The sequence below is a fragment of the Moschus berezovskii genome, chromosome 1 (genome assembly GCF_049115385.1).
Source record: "Moschus berezovskii isolate FMDL1 chromosome 1, NW_MosBer_1.0, whole genome shotgun sequence".
In the NCBI taxonomy this organism is placed as follows: domain Eukaryota; kingdom Metazoa; phylum Chordata; class Mammalia; order Artiodactyla; family Moschidae; genus Moschus; species Moschus berezovskii.
In genome coordinates this window covers 41,767,408-41,790,281 of record NC_142460.1, presented here as the reverse complement: position 1 = coordinate 41,790,281, position 22,874 = coordinate 41,767,408, and the positions used below count along the sequence as shown (strand labels likewise).

Genomic DNA, 22,874 nt, shown 5'->3' with positions numbered 1-22,874 from the left:
TTATTAATTCTTTCCAAAATTAAATAAATGCTTTACCATGGCAAATTTATCTTCTCTCCTCTTCAGAATTCTCAAAAATTTTCAGAAGTTTTAGACTCATAGAATTAGGGTTTTGAGGATATTAGGGAAAATAACCTGCTTCGTTGACTATGCCAAAGCCTTTGACTGTGTGGATCACAATAAACTGTGGAACATTCTGAAAGAGATGGGAATACCAGACCACCTGACCTGCCTCTTGAGAAACCTGTATACAGGTCAGGAAGCAACAGTCAGAACTGTACATGGAACAACAGACTGGTTCCAAATAGGAAAAGGAGTACGTCAAGGTTGTATATTGTCACCTTGCTTATTTAACTTATATGCAGAGTACATCATGAGAAACTCTGGGCTGGAAGAAGCACAAGCTGGAATCAAGATTGCTGGGAGAAATATCAATAACCTCAGATATGCAGATGATACTACCCTTATGGCAGAAAGTGAAGAGGAACTCTAAAGCCTCTTGATGAAAGTGAAAGAGGAGAGTGAAATGGTTGGCTTGAAGCTCAACATTCAGAAAACAAAGATCATGGCATCTGGTCCCATCACTTCATGGGAAATAGATGGAAAAACAGTGGAAACAGTGTCAGACTTTATTTTTGGGGGCTCCAAAATCACTGCAGATGCTGATTGCAGCCATGAAATTAAAAGAGGCTTACTCCTTGGAAGGAAAGTTATGACCAACCTTGATAGTATATTAAAAAGCAGAGACATTACTTTGCCAACCAAGGTCCGTCTAGTCAAGGCTATGGTTTTTCCCGTGGTCATGTATGGATGTGAGAGTTGGACTGTGAAGAAAGCAGATAGCCAAAGAATTGATGCTTTTGAACTGTGGTGTTGGAGAAGACTCTTGAGTCCCTTGGACTGCAAGGAGATCCAACCAGTCCATTCTAAAGGAGATCAATCCTGGGTGTTCATTGGAAGGACTGATGCTAAAGCTGAAACTGCTGTACTTTGGCCACCTCATGCGATGAGTTGACTCACTGGAAAAGACTCTGATGCTAGGAAAGGTTGGGGGCGGGAGGAGAAGGGGACGACAGAGAATGAGATGGCTGGATGGCATCACCAACTCGATGGACATGAGTTTGAGTGAACTCCGGGATTTGGTGATGGACAGGGAGGCCTGGCATGCTGTGATTCATGGGGTCGTGGAGAGTCGGACACTACTGAGCGACTGAACTGAACTGAACCTACATTATTGTGGCATTTTCTTACAATTCTCATAAAATTAGCAAGTAACTGAAACTTACGTTTCAATGTTTCTTATGTTCAATTATCTATCATCTCCATTCATAATACTTGGCACTTTCTGTGCCCAGCACTTACAAAACCCCAATGAATTAGGTACTATTATCTTCATTTCATATCTGAAAAGTCTGTAAATTCAAATTTCTCAGTAATGTGAAGAATTAAATGTGTGTGTGCTCAGTCACTCAGTCGTGTCCAACTCTTTGTGACCCCATAGACCATAGCCTGCCAGGCTTCTCTGTCCATGGACTGGATTTGAATCATAACTCTGCTACTTACTAGCTGTGTAAAGATGTATTAATTACATAACACATCTGTACGTTAATTTACCTACCTGAAAATGGGTTAACAGTGTGTGCGTGCTAAGTCGCTTCAGTTGTGTCTCTTAGCAACCCTATCTATAGGCTGCAACCTGCCAGAATACTGTCCATGGGATTTTCCAGGAAAGAATACTGGATTCAGTTGCCATTTACTAATCCAGTAGATTTTCTCCACCCAGAGATCAAACCCATGTCTCTTACGTCTCCTGCACTGGCAGGTGGGTTCTTTACCACTAATGCCACCTGGGAAGCCCAGGGTAACAGTAACTACTCATAAGTCTGCTAGAACAAAACTAATTTGTACTATTGATACAGGATGCTCGGTGCTGGTGTGCGGGGATGACCCAGAGGGAGGATAAGGAGGAGGGAGGTGGGAGGGGGGTCCAGAAAGGGGAACTCATACACCTGGGGCGGATTCATGTCAATGTATGGCAAAACCAACCAATATAATATTGTAAAATAATTAGCCTCCAATTAAAAAAAAATGAAATTCAGGGCTCCCTCATTAAAAAAAAAAAAAAAAAAACTTAGAAAACTCCAGGTACATAGTAAGCACTGTATTATCTATTGCTAAAAAAGGTCCATATGGTCAAAGCTGTGGCCTTTCCAGTAGTCATGTAGAGATGTGAATTGAACCATAAAGACCCTTATGCTGGTAAAGTTTGAAGGCACAAGGAGAAGGGGGTGACAGAGGATGAGATAGTTGGATGGCATCGTTGACTCCATGGACAAGTTTGAGCAAACTCCAGGAGATAGTGAAGGGTGGGGAATCCTGGCATGCTGCAGTCCATGGGGAAGCAAAGAGTCGGACACAACTGAGCAACTGAACAACAAAGCTTAAAACAAATGAAAAAGGTGTACTAGTTTCTGTGAACCAGCAATCTGGAAACTGCTTAGCTCAGTGATTCTGGCTTCAGTTCAGTTCAGTTCAGTCGCTCAGTCGTGTCCAACTCTTTGCGACCCCATGAACCACAGCACGCCAGGACTCCCTGTCCATCACCAATTCCCAGAGTTCACTCAAACTCATGTCCATCGAGTCGGTGATGCCATCCAGCCATCTCATTCTCTGTCGCCCCCATCTCCTCTCACCCTCAATCCCTCCTAGCATCAAACTCTTTTCCAGTGAGTCTGGCTTAGAGTCTCTCAAAAGATTACATTCAAATTTGAACTGTGGCTACATCATTTGAAGACTTGAACGCCAGGCCAGAGTATTGCAAGTTACATTAGAAGCTGCCTACCTCAATAGGTCATTGTATATGTTCGTTTAGAAAAAATAAATATGGACATATCACTCTATTTTCTCATATATTTGAATCTCCCAGCAATGGTAGTTAAAGTAACCATGAAAGAATCACAGGAACTAGTGTAAGCCAAATCTGTTTTTAAGGGCTCATTTGAAAAGACTACATGAATCAAACGAACTTCTTTAAAATATATAAATTTTTTTGTCCAAATAATAATAAAAACTTTACTAGATAATTATAAAGTATTAAACACCAACCAAAGAATTACAGTTGTTTATTAAGCAGGGTTATTAACTATCTAAATTAGTTTTGGCTCCATCAGTCAAAAGCCATGAATTGGTATTCAGAATTCTGGGTATATGTCATTTCTTTAATTTAGAGATGTATCATGAATAGGATACCCAGAATTCTAAGTATCAGTTCACGGCTTCTGACTAAAATTGAGCCAAAACTAATCTAGAAAAACAAACACTATATTGCTTGTATGTGGAATCTATAAAAATGATACAGATGAACTTATTTTCAAAGCAAAACCTGAAACACAGGCCTAGAGAGCAAATGTATGGTAAGCGGGGAGGAGGGAAGAATTGGGAGATTGGGATTGACATAAATACACTATAGATACTATATATAAAATGGATAACTGATGAGAAACTACTATATAGCACAGGGAAGTCTATTCAGTGCTCTGTGGTGACCTAAATGGAAGGTAATCCAAAAAAGAGGGGCTATATGTGCTGAGCAGCAGAAACAAAACACTGTAAAGAAACTATACTCCAACAAGCATTCAGTTCAGTCGCTCAGTCGTGTCCGACTCTTTGCGACCCCATGAACCACAGCACACCAGGCCTCCCTGTCCATCACCAACTCCCGGAGTTCACTCAAACTCATGTCCATCGAGTTGGTGATGCCATCCAGCCATCTCATTCTCTGTCATCCCCTTCTCCTCCCGCCCCCAATCCCTCCCAGAATCAGACTCTTTATAAGTAGAAAAGTAAGCAATTTCAGAGACATTCAGGATGCAGGAAATTAGGCCATGCCTGCTGAGGTAATGTGCCACAAGCATCAGATCAGCTCTATTCCCATTTCCTTTCTTATTTGCATACCTCAAAAATGTACTCTGGCATAGTCTCAAATAGAAAATAAAGGACACAGTTTAAAAAACAAACTGCAAAGTGGCATTTATTTACATTAAAATGTAAACCACCTGTACGCACACAAAGTTAAGAGGCACGATGTTATGCACAGTAACTATGATCTTCAGAACACGTTATACACAATAGTATCTGCTGATACATCAGTGGTTCCAGTGAAAACACAGGAGGTACCGAAACATTCCTGACACCAAATAAATTATTCATTCACATATTCTAATCACATAAGACAGTTAATATTTTAAAAGTTATGCACTTCAAAAAACACTAGCAAGATGTACAACCAAAATATACTGTTTTATGCAAAATGTCTTCAGATTATTATATATAAATGATCCCTTTCAGAATGCATTTTTATCTTTTAAATAAACTACACTGACTTCAAGACTATTTATACATAGCCTCCTAAATATAACTGAAGACAGACTATTTTTTTAAAAGTGTACTATACTAGAGAATATGCTGAACTATTGGCTCCAAATTCCAACACTGCCATTCTATTTTTCAGACACAATCAATTCTTTTAAATTCCAATTTTAGAGTATGAGATTAGCTGCTCTGTTTTGCAAATCATTTCCTCTAAGAACTGTTAACAGACTGTCCTGAACTATATATCGGAGAAATTCAAACTTTTAAAAAAAAAATCTTAAAATGCTTTAGTTAAAGCTGGTACTATATAGAGAGATTTTGATAAATTGAACACTTTTCTCTTAAAAGATCTTTGTACAAAGATCTTTTTCAATTTTTAAGTCTAGTAAAAATTTTTATAAAGTTCAAAAAACACGAATATAATGCAGTGACGTCTTCCTCTTTGGCATTTCTCCATTCAGTTCTAAAATAAAACATGTGAACAGACATTTTCTATTTTTCTATTTATCTACTACAGGTGTTTTCTATACACAAAAGTATCTGACTGAAATTGTTTTAACAGCAATTTCATTGCTAAGAAATATTTTATGATCTACAAAAACACTCAGATTTTACTATGAGAAGCAGAAATGTTTTGATGCTGCTGAAATGAGTTTGCTTATTTCTTTTTTTCAGTGATTGGAAATTCAACATCTTTTCAAATTCAGCAATGGGTAAAGAGACATATTTTACATTAGCAAAAATGTTGACCAGAGTATAACTTTTGAATATTGAGAGGAAGTAGCCCATATTAAGGGAAAAGAAAATCTTCAAATAATAGGGGTGTAACAAATAAAACCACTATGTTTTCTTTCTTCGTTCCTGCAGCTTTTCTAAAAGGAAACAAACTAAAAATACTGCACTATACCAATGTTACTATAAATGCCAATTTGTGGACATTTTTTAAACATTGCCTTCTGTGAGATTTCCACATTACTTCCAGTATTCATGAATTTTTTGTTCTTACCACAAACTAACTTTAAGGTTAAAACAGTACAAGTCTAATTATTTTTAAATGATGGTAGGAAACAACAAGGATTTTGCAAATGAGTACAATTTTCCTCATTCACAACTAAATATGGGGAAAAATGTCAGTAAAACTGAATCAAATGCAAGCTAAATTCTCCAGAGCTTACTGACAATAAACAGTGAAAGAAAACAGAAACATAAAATAAATACCGTACCTAATTACTGCTGTTTGTCAATGTCTTATTTTTTAGTAGCTAAGGTGTATGTCTGACTCTGCAATCCCATTGACTGTAGCTCCAGACTCCTCTCCATGGGAGTTCCCAGGCAAGAATGCTGGAGAGGGTTGCCATTTCCTTCTCCAGGGGATCTTTCCAACCCAGGGCTTGAACCTGTGTCTCTTGCATTGACAGGCAGATTCTTTACCACTGAGCCACCAGGAAAGCCCCTTATCAACATCTACAAAGGTCTTAAATAACCAAAAAAATTATAGTAATAAATACTGTGATATTAACACATTTTTAAAATGCAATTAATAATTCTCTTTTGTTTTCTAACCATGCAGAACCATGGAAATCGAAGCAGAGAATGACAGCAGATTAGAGGAATAAAATATAAATTGGTAATGAAGTACTGGAATAAATTTGTAGTTTTTTAGAAAAACAAACTGATTCAATAAATATATTTTTAAAATCTGGAGAATGCAGGTTAGCAGGTTACATGAATAGGACACATAACAGGACACTGAATTTGTGAAGGTTAACTTTGTCAAATATGGCCGTTATTGACTATTGTATATGCAGCTTATATAAATAACACCGCTATCTCCCAGTCAATGTAAGTACATGACATCAACACTGTCCTTCAAGTATAGTTCAAATTAAGAATTACATTAGATAACCAAGTAAATAAACTGCCAGCCCCTGCTAATATAATTTAGTAAGAACTGGGAATCATATAATTGGCACTAGGCAATGTTTACAGAATATAGTTTTAAGTGCACATGGATATCTACTTCCAGAATCCAGAAAATACAGTCACCTATGCTCCTACAAGAGAGTTTTACCTAAATTCTATCATTTTAGAAGTACTTGTTGGAATGGGATCTCTCCAAAATCAAGAAGGATCAACCTGGTCACATTCAATCTTAAAATATTATGCAAAATTTCATATATATAAACGTTATCTTTCAGGTAAATGTGTGAGATATTTTCGAGACTTTATTTGACTGATGGAGGTGGTCTGATAAAGAGGAAGAGATCATTAGACAAGATCTCAAATAGCCATCCCTCTGTACTTCAGTTGAAGTTGGTCTTCTGTAAATGCTTATTGGGAATTTCTAAAGCACTGACTTGGAGAGGCCAAGAGCCTCCATCAATCCCTGCCTGGATAGCCACTCCTGTCACCACGGCCAGATCAGGGTCTACAGACGTGTTGGGGTCCTTTCCAAAGAACTCTTGGATGACTTGGCGGATTCGAGGAATACGAGTTGAACCCCCAACCAAGACCACCTCATCAATCTCAGTCTTTTCCAGGTGGCCTTCTTTCAACACTTGCTGAATGGGTACGAGTATTTTCTGGAAAAGATCTTCATTAAGGGTGTCAAAGAGCTTTCGTGATATTTCTGTTTCAAATAAAACCTGACCTCCATTTTTCTTTTCAGAAAGGTTAGCTCCAAACACGCTGTCCACATGGGGGTCATTTGCTGGAGAAAATTTGTCCTTTGGCAGTTCTGTGTCACTAGTCGGAGGTCCCTTCCTGTCATTTTCCTCCACTGTTAGTAAAACTGACATCTGGGCAGTCTCATGAAGTGTCAGGTTTAACTTGACCATTTCTACAGCTTGTCTTAATCGGTGGATTTCCTCTTTCCTAGAAGGTAGGAAGCCATACGTTTGATAGATCTGTTTGTATAAGTACTGAAGTAATCTCTGATTGAAGTCTTGTCCTCCAAGTTTATTGTTTCCTAAGTTAAAAATAAAAGAGTTCATATTATATTATGACTATATGTATGTGTTTACATATACGTGTAGCTGTGTAGTATGTATGTATAAATGATATTCTGGGAATGATAAATCCTTATTTAATCTATTATTAAGATTTTATTCATATACAGACTGATTAAAAATAACTGGGTTAAAAGGAGTTTAATTCAAAAGTATACTATTAAAATACAGTGCACATCTGGGTTCAAATGATGTAAAAGGGAGTCTCTCAGTGATATCAAATACTTTTTCAGAAAATAAGAAATTGAGAAGAGAGACTGGGTTTTTAAGTAGCAATTCAGAAACAAAAAGTGGCATTAGTCTCAAAAGAAAGAAGTGTTTCTAACAATTAAAAAGTACCAGTAAGCATTTATCTTCAAAAAAAAATAATAAATTCCTTTTTAAATGATTAAGGGCTAAAAAGTAGAAAAATTTAATAAGGAAAAGAGGAATGTGATATAAATTCCCACCACTGAACTTGCTTCTAAACGGAGTCCAGTTAGACTACCTATTACTTAAGTTCCATAGGCTTAATTTCTTCAGCTAAAACAAAAACCGTAAAAAAAATTTAGAATGCAAAATACTATTACTAGATTTCCTAAAGACAGCTATTTTGTGAAATAGATTATTAAATGAAATAAACGGACCATCCTTCATTTTAAATGATTTCTTTCTTTCTGTTCCCTTCATGACGGAGGTGAAAACTACTGGCTCAGTGAGCTACAATATTTGACTTACAGGATATCCAGTCATTTTTTGAGACTTAACTTTTTGCTATAAATAAAATAGGTGGTGGCATTAAGATCTAAGTACAGAAGATTACCAAAATGAATGCAAAGAATACTGAAAAGCTGAAAAATGAACACTTTACACATTAGATATGTCAACATGGCTGAATCTCATTAACACTCCCTACATTTTTCTTACCAGACATGGCTCGAGTTAAAAACATTCCTCCTTGTTTATTTAACAATGACACATCGAGAGTTCCTCCGCCCAAATCTATCACCAAGACGTGAAAGACTTCAGCTTTGTGGAGACCATAGGCCATAGCTGCTGCTGTGGGTTCATTTATTACTCTTAAGATCTTCAGTCCTGTAAAATTGGTTGGAGGGAAGAACAATCATTAAAGGACACGATTAAGGAATTATTTTTCACTTAACCTTACAACATATTAGTATATTCTCCAACATGAACTCCACTGAGTAATGATAAGAAAGAACAGTCACAAGTCAAATAAAAACAATGAAACGGGAAGGACAAATATTGGTTCTTCTAAATGGATATCATTAAAATTATTCTAAAAGACAACTACAGTATAAAGAAATAAAGGCCCAGATTCAGTGAAATACATCATTCTATTCTTTTTAATACTTAATTTTAAAAGATCCCTCAGCCTCTTCTAACTTTCATATTTTACTTGGGAAGGGAAACATTAACCATATACTGTAACAAATAGCTACAGAAATAAGCTTATGGTGCTCATCTTTTAAAAGTGATTTTTTTGGTAAAAGAACACATGGATAGAAAAATGATAAGAAAAATCTTAGAAGATATGCTCTAATAGCTACAATGATATTTTTAAAAAGAACTTAAAATGCAAGACCCTTGAAAGCAACTCTGAAATATACAGCAAAATCTGATTTCAAGGTAATGCTAAACATTAGATGTGCAGACAAAGGATCAAAATTTCCTTGAACAAAATTGTTGCTTTAAACTGACACATATAATGAGTGACCGTGAAAGTAGTATGACTTTCTGTATCAAGAGTCATAAAAACTAGTCAAACTCTGAAGAATTTATTCAAAGACCATAATACTATTCCCCTTAGCTTTCTGACTTCATCACTCACTTGCCTTTAGTCGTATTAGCCAAACTTCTATCTTCGAAATTCTCATCTTATGGCTGCTACACTGGCCACTCTCTCCTGCAACATATTTCCTCCATGCACCTGCTTGGCTCACTACCTGGCTTCCTTCAACTCTGCTTAAATATCACTTTCTGATTGAGGTCTATCTAACCACTCTCTTCAAAACCTGCAAGTCCCCCTACTCTATGATCACCTAGCAAGCCCATTCCCTTATCCTGTCTTTTTTTCCATAACATGTTCAGTTCAGTCGCTCATTCGTGTCCGACTCTTTTCCAACCCACAGACTGCAGCACGCCAGGCTTCCCTGTCCGTTACCAACTCCCAGAGCTTGCTCAAACTCATGTTCATCAAGTTGGTGATGACATCCAACCATCTCATCCTGTCATCCACTTCTCCTACCTTCAGTCTTTCCCAGCATCAGGGTCTTTTCCAATCAGTCAGTTCTTCACATCAGGTGACCAAAATATTGGAGCTTCAGCTTCAACATCAGTCCTTCCAATGAACCAGGACTGATCTCCTTTATGATGGACTGGTTGGATCTCCTTGCCGTCAAGGGACTCTCAAGAGTATTCTCCAACACCACAGTTCAAAAGTATCAATTCTTCGGTCCTCAGCTTTCTTTATGGTCCAACTCTCACATCCATACATGACTATTGGAAAATCCATAGCTTTGACTAGACAGAACTTTGCCAGCCAAGTAGTGCCTCTGCTTTTTAATATGCTGTCTAGGTTGGTCATAGCCATAGCATGTTACTTTTTTTTAAATTGGCATAGAATTGCTTTACAATGTTGTGTTAATTTCTGCTGAACAACAAAATGAATCAGATATCAGTTCAGTTCAGTCGCTCAGTTGTGTCCGACTCTTTGCGACCCCATGAATCACAGCACGCCAGGCCTCCCTATCCATCACCAACTCCCAGAGTTCACTCAAACTCATGTCCATCGAGTCAGTGATGCCATCCAGCCATCTCATTCTCTGTCATCCCCGTCTCCTCCCGCCCTCAATCCTTCCCAGCATCAGAGTCTTTTCCAGTGAGTCAACTCTTCGCATGAGGTGGTCAAAGTATTGGAGTTTCAGCTTTAGCATCAGTCCTTCCAATCAACATCCAGGACTGATCTCCTTTAGAATGGACTGGTTGGCTCTCCGCAGTCCAAGGGACTCTCAAGAGTCTTCTCCAGCACCACAGTTCAAAAGCATCAATTCTTCGGCGCTCAGCTCTCTTCACAGTCCAGCTCTCACATCCGTATGTATGCATATATCCCTTTCCTCTTAAACCTCTATCCCACCTTCCTCTCCCATAGCATGTTACTTTCTGATACACACTGTATCAAGGCTCTCAACCAGAGATCTTTTTCTTCCTCTAAAGACATCTAGCAATGTCTGGAGACATAAAATTATCACTACTTGGTAGAGCGGGTGCTACTGGCTAGCTTCTAGTGAGTACAGGTTAAGGGATGCTGCAAAATGTCCTATGATACATAGGATAGTTCCCCAACAAAGAATTATGCAGGTTAACAAGTCAATAATGCTAAGGGTTGTTGTTCAGTCACCAGTCGTGTCCGACTCTTTGCGACCCCATGGACTGCAGCACACCAGGCCTCCCTATCCCTCATCATCTGCTGAAGTTTGCCCAAGTTCATATCCATTGCATCAGTGATGTCATCCAGCCATCTCATCCTCTAACGTCAAACGTGGAATATTAGGTCCATGAATCAAGGTAAACTGGATGTGGTCAAGCAGGAGATAGTATGAATAAACATTGACATCTTAGTCATCAGTGAACTAAAATAGATGGGAACGGGCGAACTTAATTCAGATGATCATTGTATCTACTACTGTGGGCAAGAATCCCATAGAAGAAATGGAGTAGCCCTCATAATAAATAAGGGTCCAAAATGCAGACTTGGGTACAACCTCAAAAATGACAGAATGCTAAAGGTAGGAACACTATAATATATTTATCTTCAATACTGATTTTCTGTTTCCTCCAATAGAATATAAGCTCCATGAGAAAAAGGGTTTACATGCTTTGTTTACCTAGGTAAACAGTATTTGCTGAATGGTATCAAATAAATTTTCTCCCACCTCAGATTTTTAAAAAACATTGTATTATATTCATAGTCACATTAAAACAAGTTTAAGAGAACAAATTCCTCACTACTAATATGTCCATGATCCTTCTCAGCCTTGGTCATATACCTGATAGGTTGTTGTCAGAATATACATATTTTACAATGTACCATGGAGTCTTCGTAACTGTTTATCTACCATACAGTTTGTCTAGGCGCCTAATCAAGTGGTTTGCAAAATAATACACCTCATTACAGATTTTCAGCCTAAGAAAATTTTGAGAAAAGTGCAACTCAGGCAAGTGATATTACCTGCAAGGTTAGCAGCCTGAATTGTTGAATTTCTCTGCTTTAGATCAAATTCTGCTGGTACGGAAATAACAGCATTGGCAACTGGCATTCCAAGATACTCCTCTGCCATTTCTTTTAATTTTAACAACAGTCTAGAGCCAACATATTCTGGGGAAACGGTGATGGTTTCATTACTTGTCACAGAAAATTCAACCATTCCATTTTTGTTTAAAACCTGTGAATAAGATTTGCAAAGATGAAAACACTATATATAAGTGTGTGTGTGTATATCTACATACATATTATACATCCACAGATACAAACACACAAAAATATATATATATACTGAATGTATTCAATCAAACCTTACCCTGAAAAGGTCATAAAATTTCATGTTATCTACCAAGTGCATGTACAAAGATTAGAAACTATTAAAAGATACACTTTAAAATTATAAAATGAATCCACTCTAGTTTTTAATAACAGCAGAAGAATAAAATTTATCACTAAGTATGCACTGGATAAGGAAATGGCAGCCCACTCCAGTATTCTTGCCTGGAGAATCCCAGGGATGGAGGAGCCTGGTGCACTGCCGTCTATAGGGTCGTACAGAGTCAGACACGATTGAAGCGACTTAGCAGCAGCAACATATAACTGGAACATAGAAGATCTTAATAAATGTGTCAAATGAAAGAAAAAAATGAATGATAAGATAGAGGGAATTTAGTCACTCAGTCATGTCTGACTCTCTGAAACCCATGGACTGTAGACTGATAAGCTCCTCTGTTCATGGAATTTTGCAGGCAAGGATACTGGAGTGGGTTGCCATTTCCTTCTCCAGGGATCTTCCTGACCCAGGGATCGAACCTGGGTCTCCTGCATTGCAGGTGGATGCTTTACTGTTTGCGCTGCTAGGAAAGCCCAACAGAAGGAATTGCTAAATCATGTATATGACTCAAGATCTTCTTTCTCAAAAAACTAATTAATTTCCAAATATAATAGATAATTGAAAGAATGTGCTAGTACATATTAACAAGAATAATTTTAATACTTCACTCTTTTTGCTAAGAATCAAATACCACCCACATTCTTATTTCCATGAAAACGTATATTAGTATATTATCCTTGCCAATGTAGTTGTATATTAATATATTTTAAAAAACTAGATTAATTCCAGTATATTCAGAGTAATCATGAAAGAGAAACAACAAAAAAACTGGATCACTGAGAAACTTAAAAAAAAACACAAAAAACCTTAAAATAAATCTAGGATCAATAAGTAATGTACCCAAAAATGCAATTTAGAGGAAAACGTATATCTTTATACAATTTTATCATTACCAAAGAAAAATTACAAATTAATAAAGGGTCTTAACAAAAGACCCTGATGCTGGGAAAGATTGGGGGCAGGAGGAGAAGGGGACAACAAGGATGACATGGCTGGATGGCATCACCGACTCAATGGACATGAGTTTGAGTAAACTCTGGGAGTTGGTGATGAACAGGGAGGCCTGGCGTGCTGTGGTTCATGGGGTCACAAAGAGTCGGACACGACTGAGCGACTGAACTGAACTTAACAAAAAATTAAAAGAAAAGCAAAGAAATAAACCAAATACATACCTGGAGAAATTTTTTTCTCCTCTGAAAAATGAATAAAAATTTCAGAGCTTTTATGTATGGGTTATTCAATGAGCAGCACTGATGCTGCTGCTGCTGCTGCTAAGTCACTTTAGTCGTGTCCGACTCTGTGTGACCCCACAGACGGAAGCCCACCAGGCTCCCCCATCCCTGGGATTCTCCAGGCAAGAACACTGGAGTGGGTTGCCATTTCCTTCTCCAATGTGTGAAAGTGAAAAGTGAAAGTGAAGTCGCTCAGTCGTGTCCGACCCTTAGCGACCCCATGGACTTCAACCTACCAGGCTCCTCCATCCATGGGATTTTCTAGGCAAGAGTACTGGAGTGGCTTGCCATTGCCTTCTCCGAATTTCAAAACTATTAGAATCCTATTTCATAATTTACCAAAAAAAAAAAAAAAACCCTACATAAATATCTAAATATTTAAGAGAAAAAAACCAGCAAAACCGCAACCTACAAATACTTACATAAAAGCATTAGAAAAAAATACAAGTGGATAAGATAGGAAAGGCTGTTGTACGTAGCATAAGACTCTAAAAACATTTTAAAGGGATTATTGAGATGATTTTACCACATAAAAAATCTAATACTCTTGACAGTTAACAAAATTATACATCAGTTAGTTTAAAAAAAGGGGGATACTTAAATGTCACAAATATATTTTTACAGTCATTCAAAAAAGATAAACATCCCAAAAGAAAATAGGACAAAGGGTGAGAAATGGATCACTGAAGAAAAATACAATAAACTGATTTTTTTTAAAGTCTGACTTCATTAGAAATCACAGGAATGCAAATTACTACCAGATACCATTTTTTACTTATCTATTGGCAAAGACTGAAAAATAATAACTACTGAAGACATAGGCAGTCTGAAAAATAGATAAGAGCATGTAAACTTTTCAGTGCCCAAAGCTGGCAATACAAATCAGAAGCCTTAAAAACATACAACCATTTGGCCCGTCAAATTTAGGAAATTATCCAAAAAGTGTAAAAACACACATATACAAACAATGATATTCACTGAAGCTCCAATGATAGTGGAAAACTAGGGAAAAATAAAACCTACAGAGACTGGACAATTACATGGTGGAACAGTTGTTCCACACAAACATGAAAGATGCAAAACTATATATATGATACATTGATGAGTTTCAAAGAAGTCAAAACACAGCATGCCTAGGATGATCTCTTCTTCTATATACAAATACACACACAAACAGAGTATCTATTTATCCATCCATCTATCTATAGGTACATGGGACTTCAGTAGCCACCTGCTACAATAAAAGAACAATGCATTTTGAAGATAGCAGAGTGAGAAGATGGTAGTGTCCTAACTCCTCAATAGTGTTGTGGGACCAACGAATTAACCAACCCAGGAGCTGCTGTGGGATTGCTTGCTGTATGAGATAATATAACTTCCATACAAACTGAGTTCACTGAAATATAAATGTTTGTAACTTGAAGCCAAAGAACTAATTGAAACAGTGTGCTGAACTAAAAATATATTTCAGCTTAACTTACCTTAAATGGGTATCTCCCAATTTCAGCCTCCAGTTCTTCTGGGGTAAAAACTTTGCCTATGAATCTTTTAGCATCATATATGGTGTTCTGAGGATTCGAATCTGCAAGCTCTAAGCTTTCATACCCCACATAAACATCATCGTCAGTGAAGGATACCATGCTGGGTATGCTGATATGACCATTTTCATCTGGAATGACCTTTACTTTTCCTGTCCCAGGAAAAAACACCCCAACTGAACAATAGGTAGTGCCAAGGTCAATTCCAATCACTTTAGGAGTAGGCAATGGTAAATACTGTTGTGCCAAATAGCCAGCCAACAGGAGAGTCAAAACAGCTGATCCTGAAATACAGGCAAATTAAAAGTTATGTCTTATCAAACTAGTACAATTTGATAAATTACAACACTAAAATCACTCTTCAATACTAGACTAAAAAGTCTCAAAATTTTTTTCTTTTATACTCATGATAACATTTCTCAAGCATCATGTTTTTCACTTTCACAATTCAAACTGACTATAATACCATTAAAATGAAGTAATAAAAACAAACAAAAAAAAAAACCCTGTTTGTTAGTGTACTTATGGATGAATAAAAGGCTGAAAAAGAAACATTTCAGTAATACTTGTACTAATATTGACAGGAAAAGTCATTTATCTGGAGCAAAAGTCAGAATGTAACCCAGTTCAGTTCAGTCACTCAGTCGTTTCCGACTCTTTGGGAGCCCATGAACTGCAACACACCAGGCCTCCCTGTCCATCACCAACTGCAGGAGTCAACCCAAACCCATGTCCACTGAGTCGGTGATGACATCCAACCATCTCATGCTCTGTCATCCCCTTCTCCTCCTGCCCTCAATCTTTCCCAGCATCAGGGTTTTTTCAAATGAGTCAGTTCTTTGCATCAGGTGGCCAAAGTACTAGAGTTTCAGCTTTAACATTAGTCCTTCCAGTGAACACCCAGGACGGATCTCCTTTAGATGGACTGGTTGAATCTCCTTGCAGTCCAAGGGACTCTCCTCCTCCAATACCACAGTTCAAAAGCATCAATTCTTCGGTGATCAGCTTTCTTCACAGGCCAAATCTCACATCCATACATGACCATGGGAAAAACCATAGCCTTGACTAGATGGACCTTTGTTGACAAAGTAATGTCTCTGCTTTTTAATATGCTGTCTAGGTTGGTCATAACTTTCCTTCCAAGGAGTAAGCATCTTTTAATTTCATGGCTGCAATCACCATCTGCCATGATTTGGGAGCCCAAAAAAATAAAGTCAGCCACTGTTTCCCCATCTATTTGCCATGAAGCGATGGGACCAGATGCCATGATCTTAGTTTTCTAAATGTTGAACTTTAAGTCAACTTTTTCACTCTCCTCTTTCACTTTCATCAAGAGGCGTTTTAGTTCTTCTTCACTTTCTGCCATAAGGGTGGTGTCACCTGCATGTCCGAGGTTATTGATATTTCTCCTGGCAATCTTGATTCAAGCTTGTGCTTCTTCCAGCCCAGCGTTCCTCATGATGTACTCTGCATATAAGTTAAATAAGCAGGGTGACAATATACAGCCTTGACGTACTCCTTTTCCTATTTGGAACCAGTCTGTTCATTGTCCAGTTCTAACTGTTGCTTCTGGACCTGCATACAGGTTTCTCAAGAGGCAGGTCAGGTGGTCCGGTATTCCCATTTCTTTCAGAATTTTCCACAGTTTGTTATTTAGATTTTATAGTTTTATAAATAGCTTTAAATATCAATATTAAAACAAAACTCTATTATTAAAATTTCCACACCAAAAGCCCTGATATTGTAAAGCTAAAACTCTTTATCTCTCCTCTCCTTTTTCCTTTCAAAAGGATGAAATGGATAAATTGGATCGAAATAGTTTTGGAGTTGCTTAGATATTAAACTGTCACTTCATAACAGAACACAGTTAACCTTTTCTGTATTAAATATGAATGAAGGTCATCTTGCAGCAGTGATATTTAGGAGAATAGAAGTGTGTAAGTTGATATTAACATAAATGGAAACTCTTTGAAATTAGGTTTTAGCCACGTTGAATCCCCTGCACAAATGGTTCCCAGCCAACAGAAGCTGGGCAGTAAATGTTAATTGATGAAAAAAACAAATATGTACAAATGTTACACTGCCTGTAAACATAAGTGAAGGAGAAAGAAGCCACTTCGAGTTTATAGTTAATTTGTTACTTGGTTTCAGGAGGCTTTGTTATACACCTGTGTCCACCCAGGTTACATACAACTCAAAATGCCAATCTAAAGGAGTCTCTTTTACTAACCGTTAGCTTAGTAACAATTAATTACTCAATAAAAAACAATAACAAAAATCCTCATCAACACGTAATGAAATGAAATCAACTGCCATTCCCACCTTCCACTCGCTCTTACAGACTCATTTTCAGAAACATTTTATCACATTCTCGTCCAGAGAGGGTAATTCCTACCCGGACTAGTGGAAACAACATTGGACTACACACTAAAGAGCCCTGGATCTCTCAAAATCCAGCATCCCACGAGACTACAGATCGGGATGCTGCTACTGCTCCTCCCCCTTCCTCCACAAAGGGGTCTCGGAGATGCATAGGCTGGAGGCCGCCTCAAGACCTCGATTCAACCAAAGATTCAAAAATCGACATTCCTTGGCTAAGAACACTTCCTGAGGCCCAACATCCTTGAAATGTTTGCAGAGGGTCGCCGCCGGCCCTACACGGGCCTACAGCGGGCGGGGCATTCCTAGAGGATACCCCCAACCCGGCGTCGGCAACAGCCCCAAACCGCCTCAAAGTCACCCTTCTGACGCCTTTCCCGCCACGCCAGCGGGATCGAGCAGTTGCAACAACGACCCCGACCCATCCCTGCTTCCCTCAACCGCTCCGGTGCCCGCGACAGCGTAAAGAACCCTCTTAGTTACTAACCTAAGATCGTCATCTCTCCGGCCATCACAGTCCCGCCGAACGGACTTGCGATGACTGTACCGTACGTGAGGCACCGCCCCCAAGCCGTCTGGCAGACCCGCGTTCCTCTGGGAAATGTAGTCCTATTGCTCTGACTGGGTCAGAGAAACTATTAGAAAGGACTTCATTTCCCGTGAGAAGGCGGGGCTTAGGGCCCCCATTCAACCGCTGCCAGTGACGCCTGAGCCGCCCTCCCACGCACGGGCTACAGAGCCAATTAGGCTGGGATGGCGGAGTACTAAGACGAGGGACTGGAGTTTCTAAGCAAACGTGAGGTAAAAACAGGCCATCTCCTTAGCACCGCCCCGCCGCTCTGCATTCTGGGAGGTGTAGTTCCTTCCTCTCCCTGTTCGCCTACGGGAGAGTGAGGACTCGGGTTTTGGCGTTTTGGGGTGATGTCCCTAACCAGGCCCAGGGTCCAACGTTTGTTATTTCGTTCTTACTACCTTTTGAAGCGTGCTTTTTTTGCCTGGGATCTAGATTCCAGATGGAGGCTCTTAAATGTCCCCCATTGCCCGCCCACAGCATCCTTTAGAAGAGCCTCTGTCACAGTGCAGAGGTGAGGGTGACTGGGTGGACTACCTTGGAACACGGATAAGAACCTCACTCCTCCGCTTTTCTTTTGGGAAAAATATATTCGAGCAATCTTCAGTCAGTGCGATTTATCCAAAGGAGTAGGGACATGTTTTCTCTATTGCTAAAACTGAGGGCCGTTAAAAACAAAAATGTAAACAAGATACCTTAACGTTCTCTTAAGTCGTAAGTGGCGAGAATTGTTCTCATGTACAAATCCCATAACATGCCATGGCCATTTAGGACCCTCGTGAAGCGTTTTTCTGATTCTAGTCTTCAATAAACCCCATTTTCCTCCCTTTTTTGTCACTGCTTGTACATAATGGCGCCTTTGGAGACTGTTTTGTCTGTTACTAATGTTAACAGATGCTGATTGCAGCCATGAAATTAAAAGACGCTTGCTCCTTGGAAGGAAAGTTATGACCAACCTTGATAGTATATTAAAAAGCAGAGACATTACTTTGCCAACCAAGGTCCGTCTAGTCAAGGCTATGGTTTTTCCCGTGGTCATGTATGGATGTGAGAGTTGGACTGTGAAGAAAGCTGATCGCCAAAGAATTGATGCTTTTGAACTGTGGTCCTGGAGAAGACTCTTGAGAGTCCCTTGGACTGCAAGGAGATCCAACCAGTCCATTCTAAAGGAGATCAATCCTGGGTGTTCATTGGAAGGAGTGATGCTAAAACTGAAACTCCAGTACTTTGGCCACCTCATGCAAAGAGTTGACTCCCTGGAAAAGACTCTGATGCTGGGAGGGATTGGGGGCGGGAGGAAAAGGGGTCGACAGAGAATGAGATGGCTGGATGGCATCACCAACTCGATGGACATGAGTTTGAGTGAACTCTGGGAGTTGGTGATTGACAGGGAGGCCTGGCATGCTGTGATTCATGGGGTCGCGGAGAGTCGGACACGACTGAGCAACTGAACTGAACTGAATGTTAACGTTCATTAGAATTATGATCCTGGAAAACTGAACTCTTTTTCCTCACCTTAGATGTAAGTCAGACGATCCGTGTTGACAGCAGGTCAACCTGCTAGGAGAATAATCGGTCAATGACTTTCTAACTAGCTTTCTAACTGATTTAAAAATGTATGTGAAAATGCTGATGCTTATTGAATATGTTATGGTTAATGGGGATTCATTATAATGTTCTCTTCACTTAGGTAGTATTTTAAAAATCTTTCATAATGTAAAGAATAAAAAGTATGTGTACTTTTAGTGAGTAGTTCAGTTCAGTTGTTCAGTCGTGTCCAACTCTCCGCGACCCCATGAATCACAGCATGCCAGGCCTCCCTGTCGATCACCAACTTCCGGAGTACACTCAAACTCATGTCCATCGAGTCGGTGATACAATCCAGCCATCTCATTCTCTGTCGTCCCCTTCTCCTCCCGCCCCCAACCTTTCCCAGCATCATACTCTTTTCCATTGAGTCAACTCGTCGCATGAGGTGGAAGATAATATGTCTAACAGTACTTTAAAGAGTGAAAGGGGCTGGGAGATAGGTTGATGGGATAATAAGAAGCAGTTGGTTGGAGGTGTTTCAGGATGAGGGAACTGAATTACCAAGAGTGTAGAAGCAGAAGGCAATCTCATAGATCAGAGCTGTGCTGTGTGCTTAGTCTCTCAGTAGCGTCCGACAGTTTGCGATCCCATGGACTGTAGCCCGCCAGGTTCTCTGTCCATGGGATTCTCCAGGCAAGAATACTGGAGTGGGTTGCCATTTCCTCCTTCAGGGGATCTTCCCAACCCAGGAATTGAACCCAGGTCTCCCACACTGCAGGCAGATTCTTTACCGTCTGAGCCACCAGGGAAGCCCTAGATCAGAAACGCTGTATCATAAAGCATCAGGTGGAAGTTTGAGAGACAGGACAATAGATTAGACCAAATCAGGAAGATTAATTAATTGCGGCAGGCACTGGTCACTTCCTTCTCCCTGCGACACACCCATGCTAATAGGAACTATCTAGTGAGACTAACTTGGCTGATTCTCAGGGTTATAATAATTTTATTAATAACAGAAAATACCAGAGGTGGAGAGGGCAGGAATATGGAAAGAAGTGTGGATATACTGATTTCTTCATTTTTCCTAGCAGGGAGTTAATAAGTATTGTTTAGAATGGAGAATTTAAGAAATAGAAGCATAAGTAGATCATATAAGTTTATGAAGGCAACTTCCTGAGAGACAAAAAATGATAAAATTTATAGAAAAGAAATAGGTTATTAAGAATAAGTGAGATAAAAATATACATTCTTTCAGTTTTTCATAAAGGAGTGTCAATATATATCAAAGTTAAACTTTTAAAATCCATGTAGTAAAAATATATCAAGAAAAGAAGCAGCAAAACCAAAAAATATGGCAAATTTAAGATCAGGTTTTATTATTTATAAATGTAAATGAGATAGACTAAAAACTTCCAGATTGTCAGATTGTAAGTTTTTTAGCAAATGCAGTTGTCACTGTTATTAGAGACTTTTAAGTGGATAACCAAATGAAGTTCATACCTTGAAAATATCCTGGAGGGCAATGTGGACCTACCCCTTTATTTATAGAGAAAAATAAAAGGCCAAACTAAGGCAAGAAAATTATGCTCTAAATTAGTGTTCTTTCTCTTAATAAATTAAACCCACTTTTAATTTAGTGATTAGAGGTAGGTACTATTTAAAAATACTAGGTAGAGTGAAAGTTGTCTATATATCCCATTAATTCATATTATTACTTCATGAATGTGCATTAGGAAAAGCATTGCCAAATAATAAACCCTTACAACATATCAATGTAATTCAAAAGACAAATAGCCCTTGTTGTTGTTTAATCCATACTTATTTCTCTCTCCTCATCTGTATAAGAAAAATTCATTGAGTGGAAAATCGATCCAGTTCTCTGCACATTTATTGAAAGAGTAAGCGTATTGAAATTACAACTTAGTGTGAATAACATTGTTAGATTGTATGAAACACTATAACATTTGAGTATAAAAGATTGTTCCTATGTTAAAAGTATGCTGTTAACAGGACAAGTCTCATTTAATGAACCAGAGTATACATATCTTTTTTTCATTGTGCTATAGTGTTATGGTTCCATTTATTTCTATCTTCTGGGGACTAAAAATTTATTACATGAAGGTTTTTCATGTAGAGATATTGGTAAGGAATAAATTTGTTTTGTAACATAAATAAAAACCTGATGCCAATGTCTTTGTTTCTAAGAATCTAATTATTATACTTCATGAGTTTTGAAGGATAAATATATTTCCTAATGAGTTTTAAAATATCTCATATTCTGGATATTGGCTATAAGTTTTAAATGAATTTAAGTGGAAATATAGGTTACATACGTCTGTGATAAGTAATATATTGCCTTTTTTTTTTTAATTCTTAAATTGTGGTTTCCTTTTAATTAAAGCAATATATTGCCTTTTAAAAATACATTTCTGAGCAAAACAAAGCATAACAAAAACTTAAAGGCATAAGAACACATTAATACTTCTCACATGATCAAAAATATAATATTTTTCAAATATTTCAAATTCCAAACAATAAATCACTTCAAGACTTAGAATTATTACCAGTAAAATTGAGAATGAGACAGACATACCCATTACCTATTATAGAGCATTGCTCTGGAGTTAACAGCTAGTTCAAGAAAATAGAGATATAAGTTGGGAGAAGAAAATAAAGAAGCAACTTTCTGATTATTTTCTAATTATATAACTATTGTATTAATTTCGACATAACAAACTACCATAGACTGACTAACTAAAACAATTTGTTTCTCACAGTTCTGGAGACTGGGAAGTCCAAGGTCAAGGCACTGGCAGATTTGATGTCTGGAAAGAGCCTGATTTCTGGTTCATAGATAGCTGTCCTGTCTTAACACAGAATGGAAGGGACAAGGGAACTCTCTAGAGTCTCTTTTAAAGGGTATTAAGGCTTCCCTGATAGATCAGTTGGTAAAGAATCTGCTTGCAATGCAAGAGACCCCAGTTCAGTTCCTGGGTGGGGAAGATCCCCTGGATAAGGGCTAGGCTACCCACTTCAGTATACTTGGGCTTACCTTGTGGCTCAGCTGGGAAAGAATCTGACTGCAATGTGGGTGACCTGGGTTCAATCCCTGGGTTGGGAAGATACCCTGCAGAAGGGAAAGGATACCCACTCCAGTATTCTGGCCTAGAGAATTCCATGAACTGTATAGTCCATGGGGTCACAAAAAGTAGGACACAGCTGAGCAACTTTCACTTTCACTTTTCACTTTCAACTCCACTCTGAAGGATTCATTCCTCAAGATCTAATCACCTGCTAAAGTCCCCCCTCATAATACCATGACACTGGGGTTTAGTTTCTATATTTGAATGGGGGGGGTGGTGCACAAATACAAACATTCAGTTTATAGCAATTATATACATGGAAAAACGAGCACACCAAAATTATCTGTGAAATAATAGGAATTGAATAGGTGGGTCCCTTTAATAATATTGCACACAAATACTTTTCCTATTTGCAAACAATAGCCAGTTAGAAAAATATGGCAGGAAAGATCCCAGTGAGAGTAGAAACAACAAAAAAGATAAAATCCTTAGAATTAAATTTAA

General features: G+C 38.4%; 1 protein-coding gene across 1 annotated transcript; it reads right to left on the bottom strand.

Moving 5' to 3' along the window:
- Positions 1–3,996: 3,996 nt before the first annotated feature.
- HSPA13 (heat shock protein family A (Hsp70) member 13) lies at positions 3,997–17,746 on the bottom strand. The gene is made up of 5 exons (XM_055422350.2): positions 17,674–17,746; positions 14,751–15,091; positions 11,611–11,824; positions 8,286–8,453; positions 3,997–7,339 (listed from the first exon to the last, which is right to left on the bottom strand). The coding sequence occupies exons 1-5, from the start codon at positions 17,696–17,698 to the stop codon at positions 6,675–6,677; spliced, it is 1,413 nt and encodes a 470-aa protein (XP_055278325.1). The 5' UTR covers positions 17,699–17,746; the 3' UTR covers positions 3,997–6,674.
- Positions 17,747–22,874: the final 5,128 nt, after the last annotated feature.

What these genes read in the sequence shown, in the direction of transcription:
- HSPA13 (XM_055422350.2), bottom strand. Translation starts at nt 17,698, where the DNA reads ATGGCCGGAGAGATGACGATCTTAG. An exon ending in CGGAGAGATGACGATCTTAG is followed by an intron (nt 15,092 to 17,673) that starts GTTAGTAACTAA and finishes CCTGTATTTCAG; the next exon opens with GATCAGCTGTTTTGACTCTC. An exon ending in TTTAACTCGAGCCATGTCTG is followed by an intron (nt 7,340 to 8,285) that starts GTAAGAAAAATG and finishes TTTTTAACTTAG; the next exon opens with GAAACAATAAACTTGGAGGA.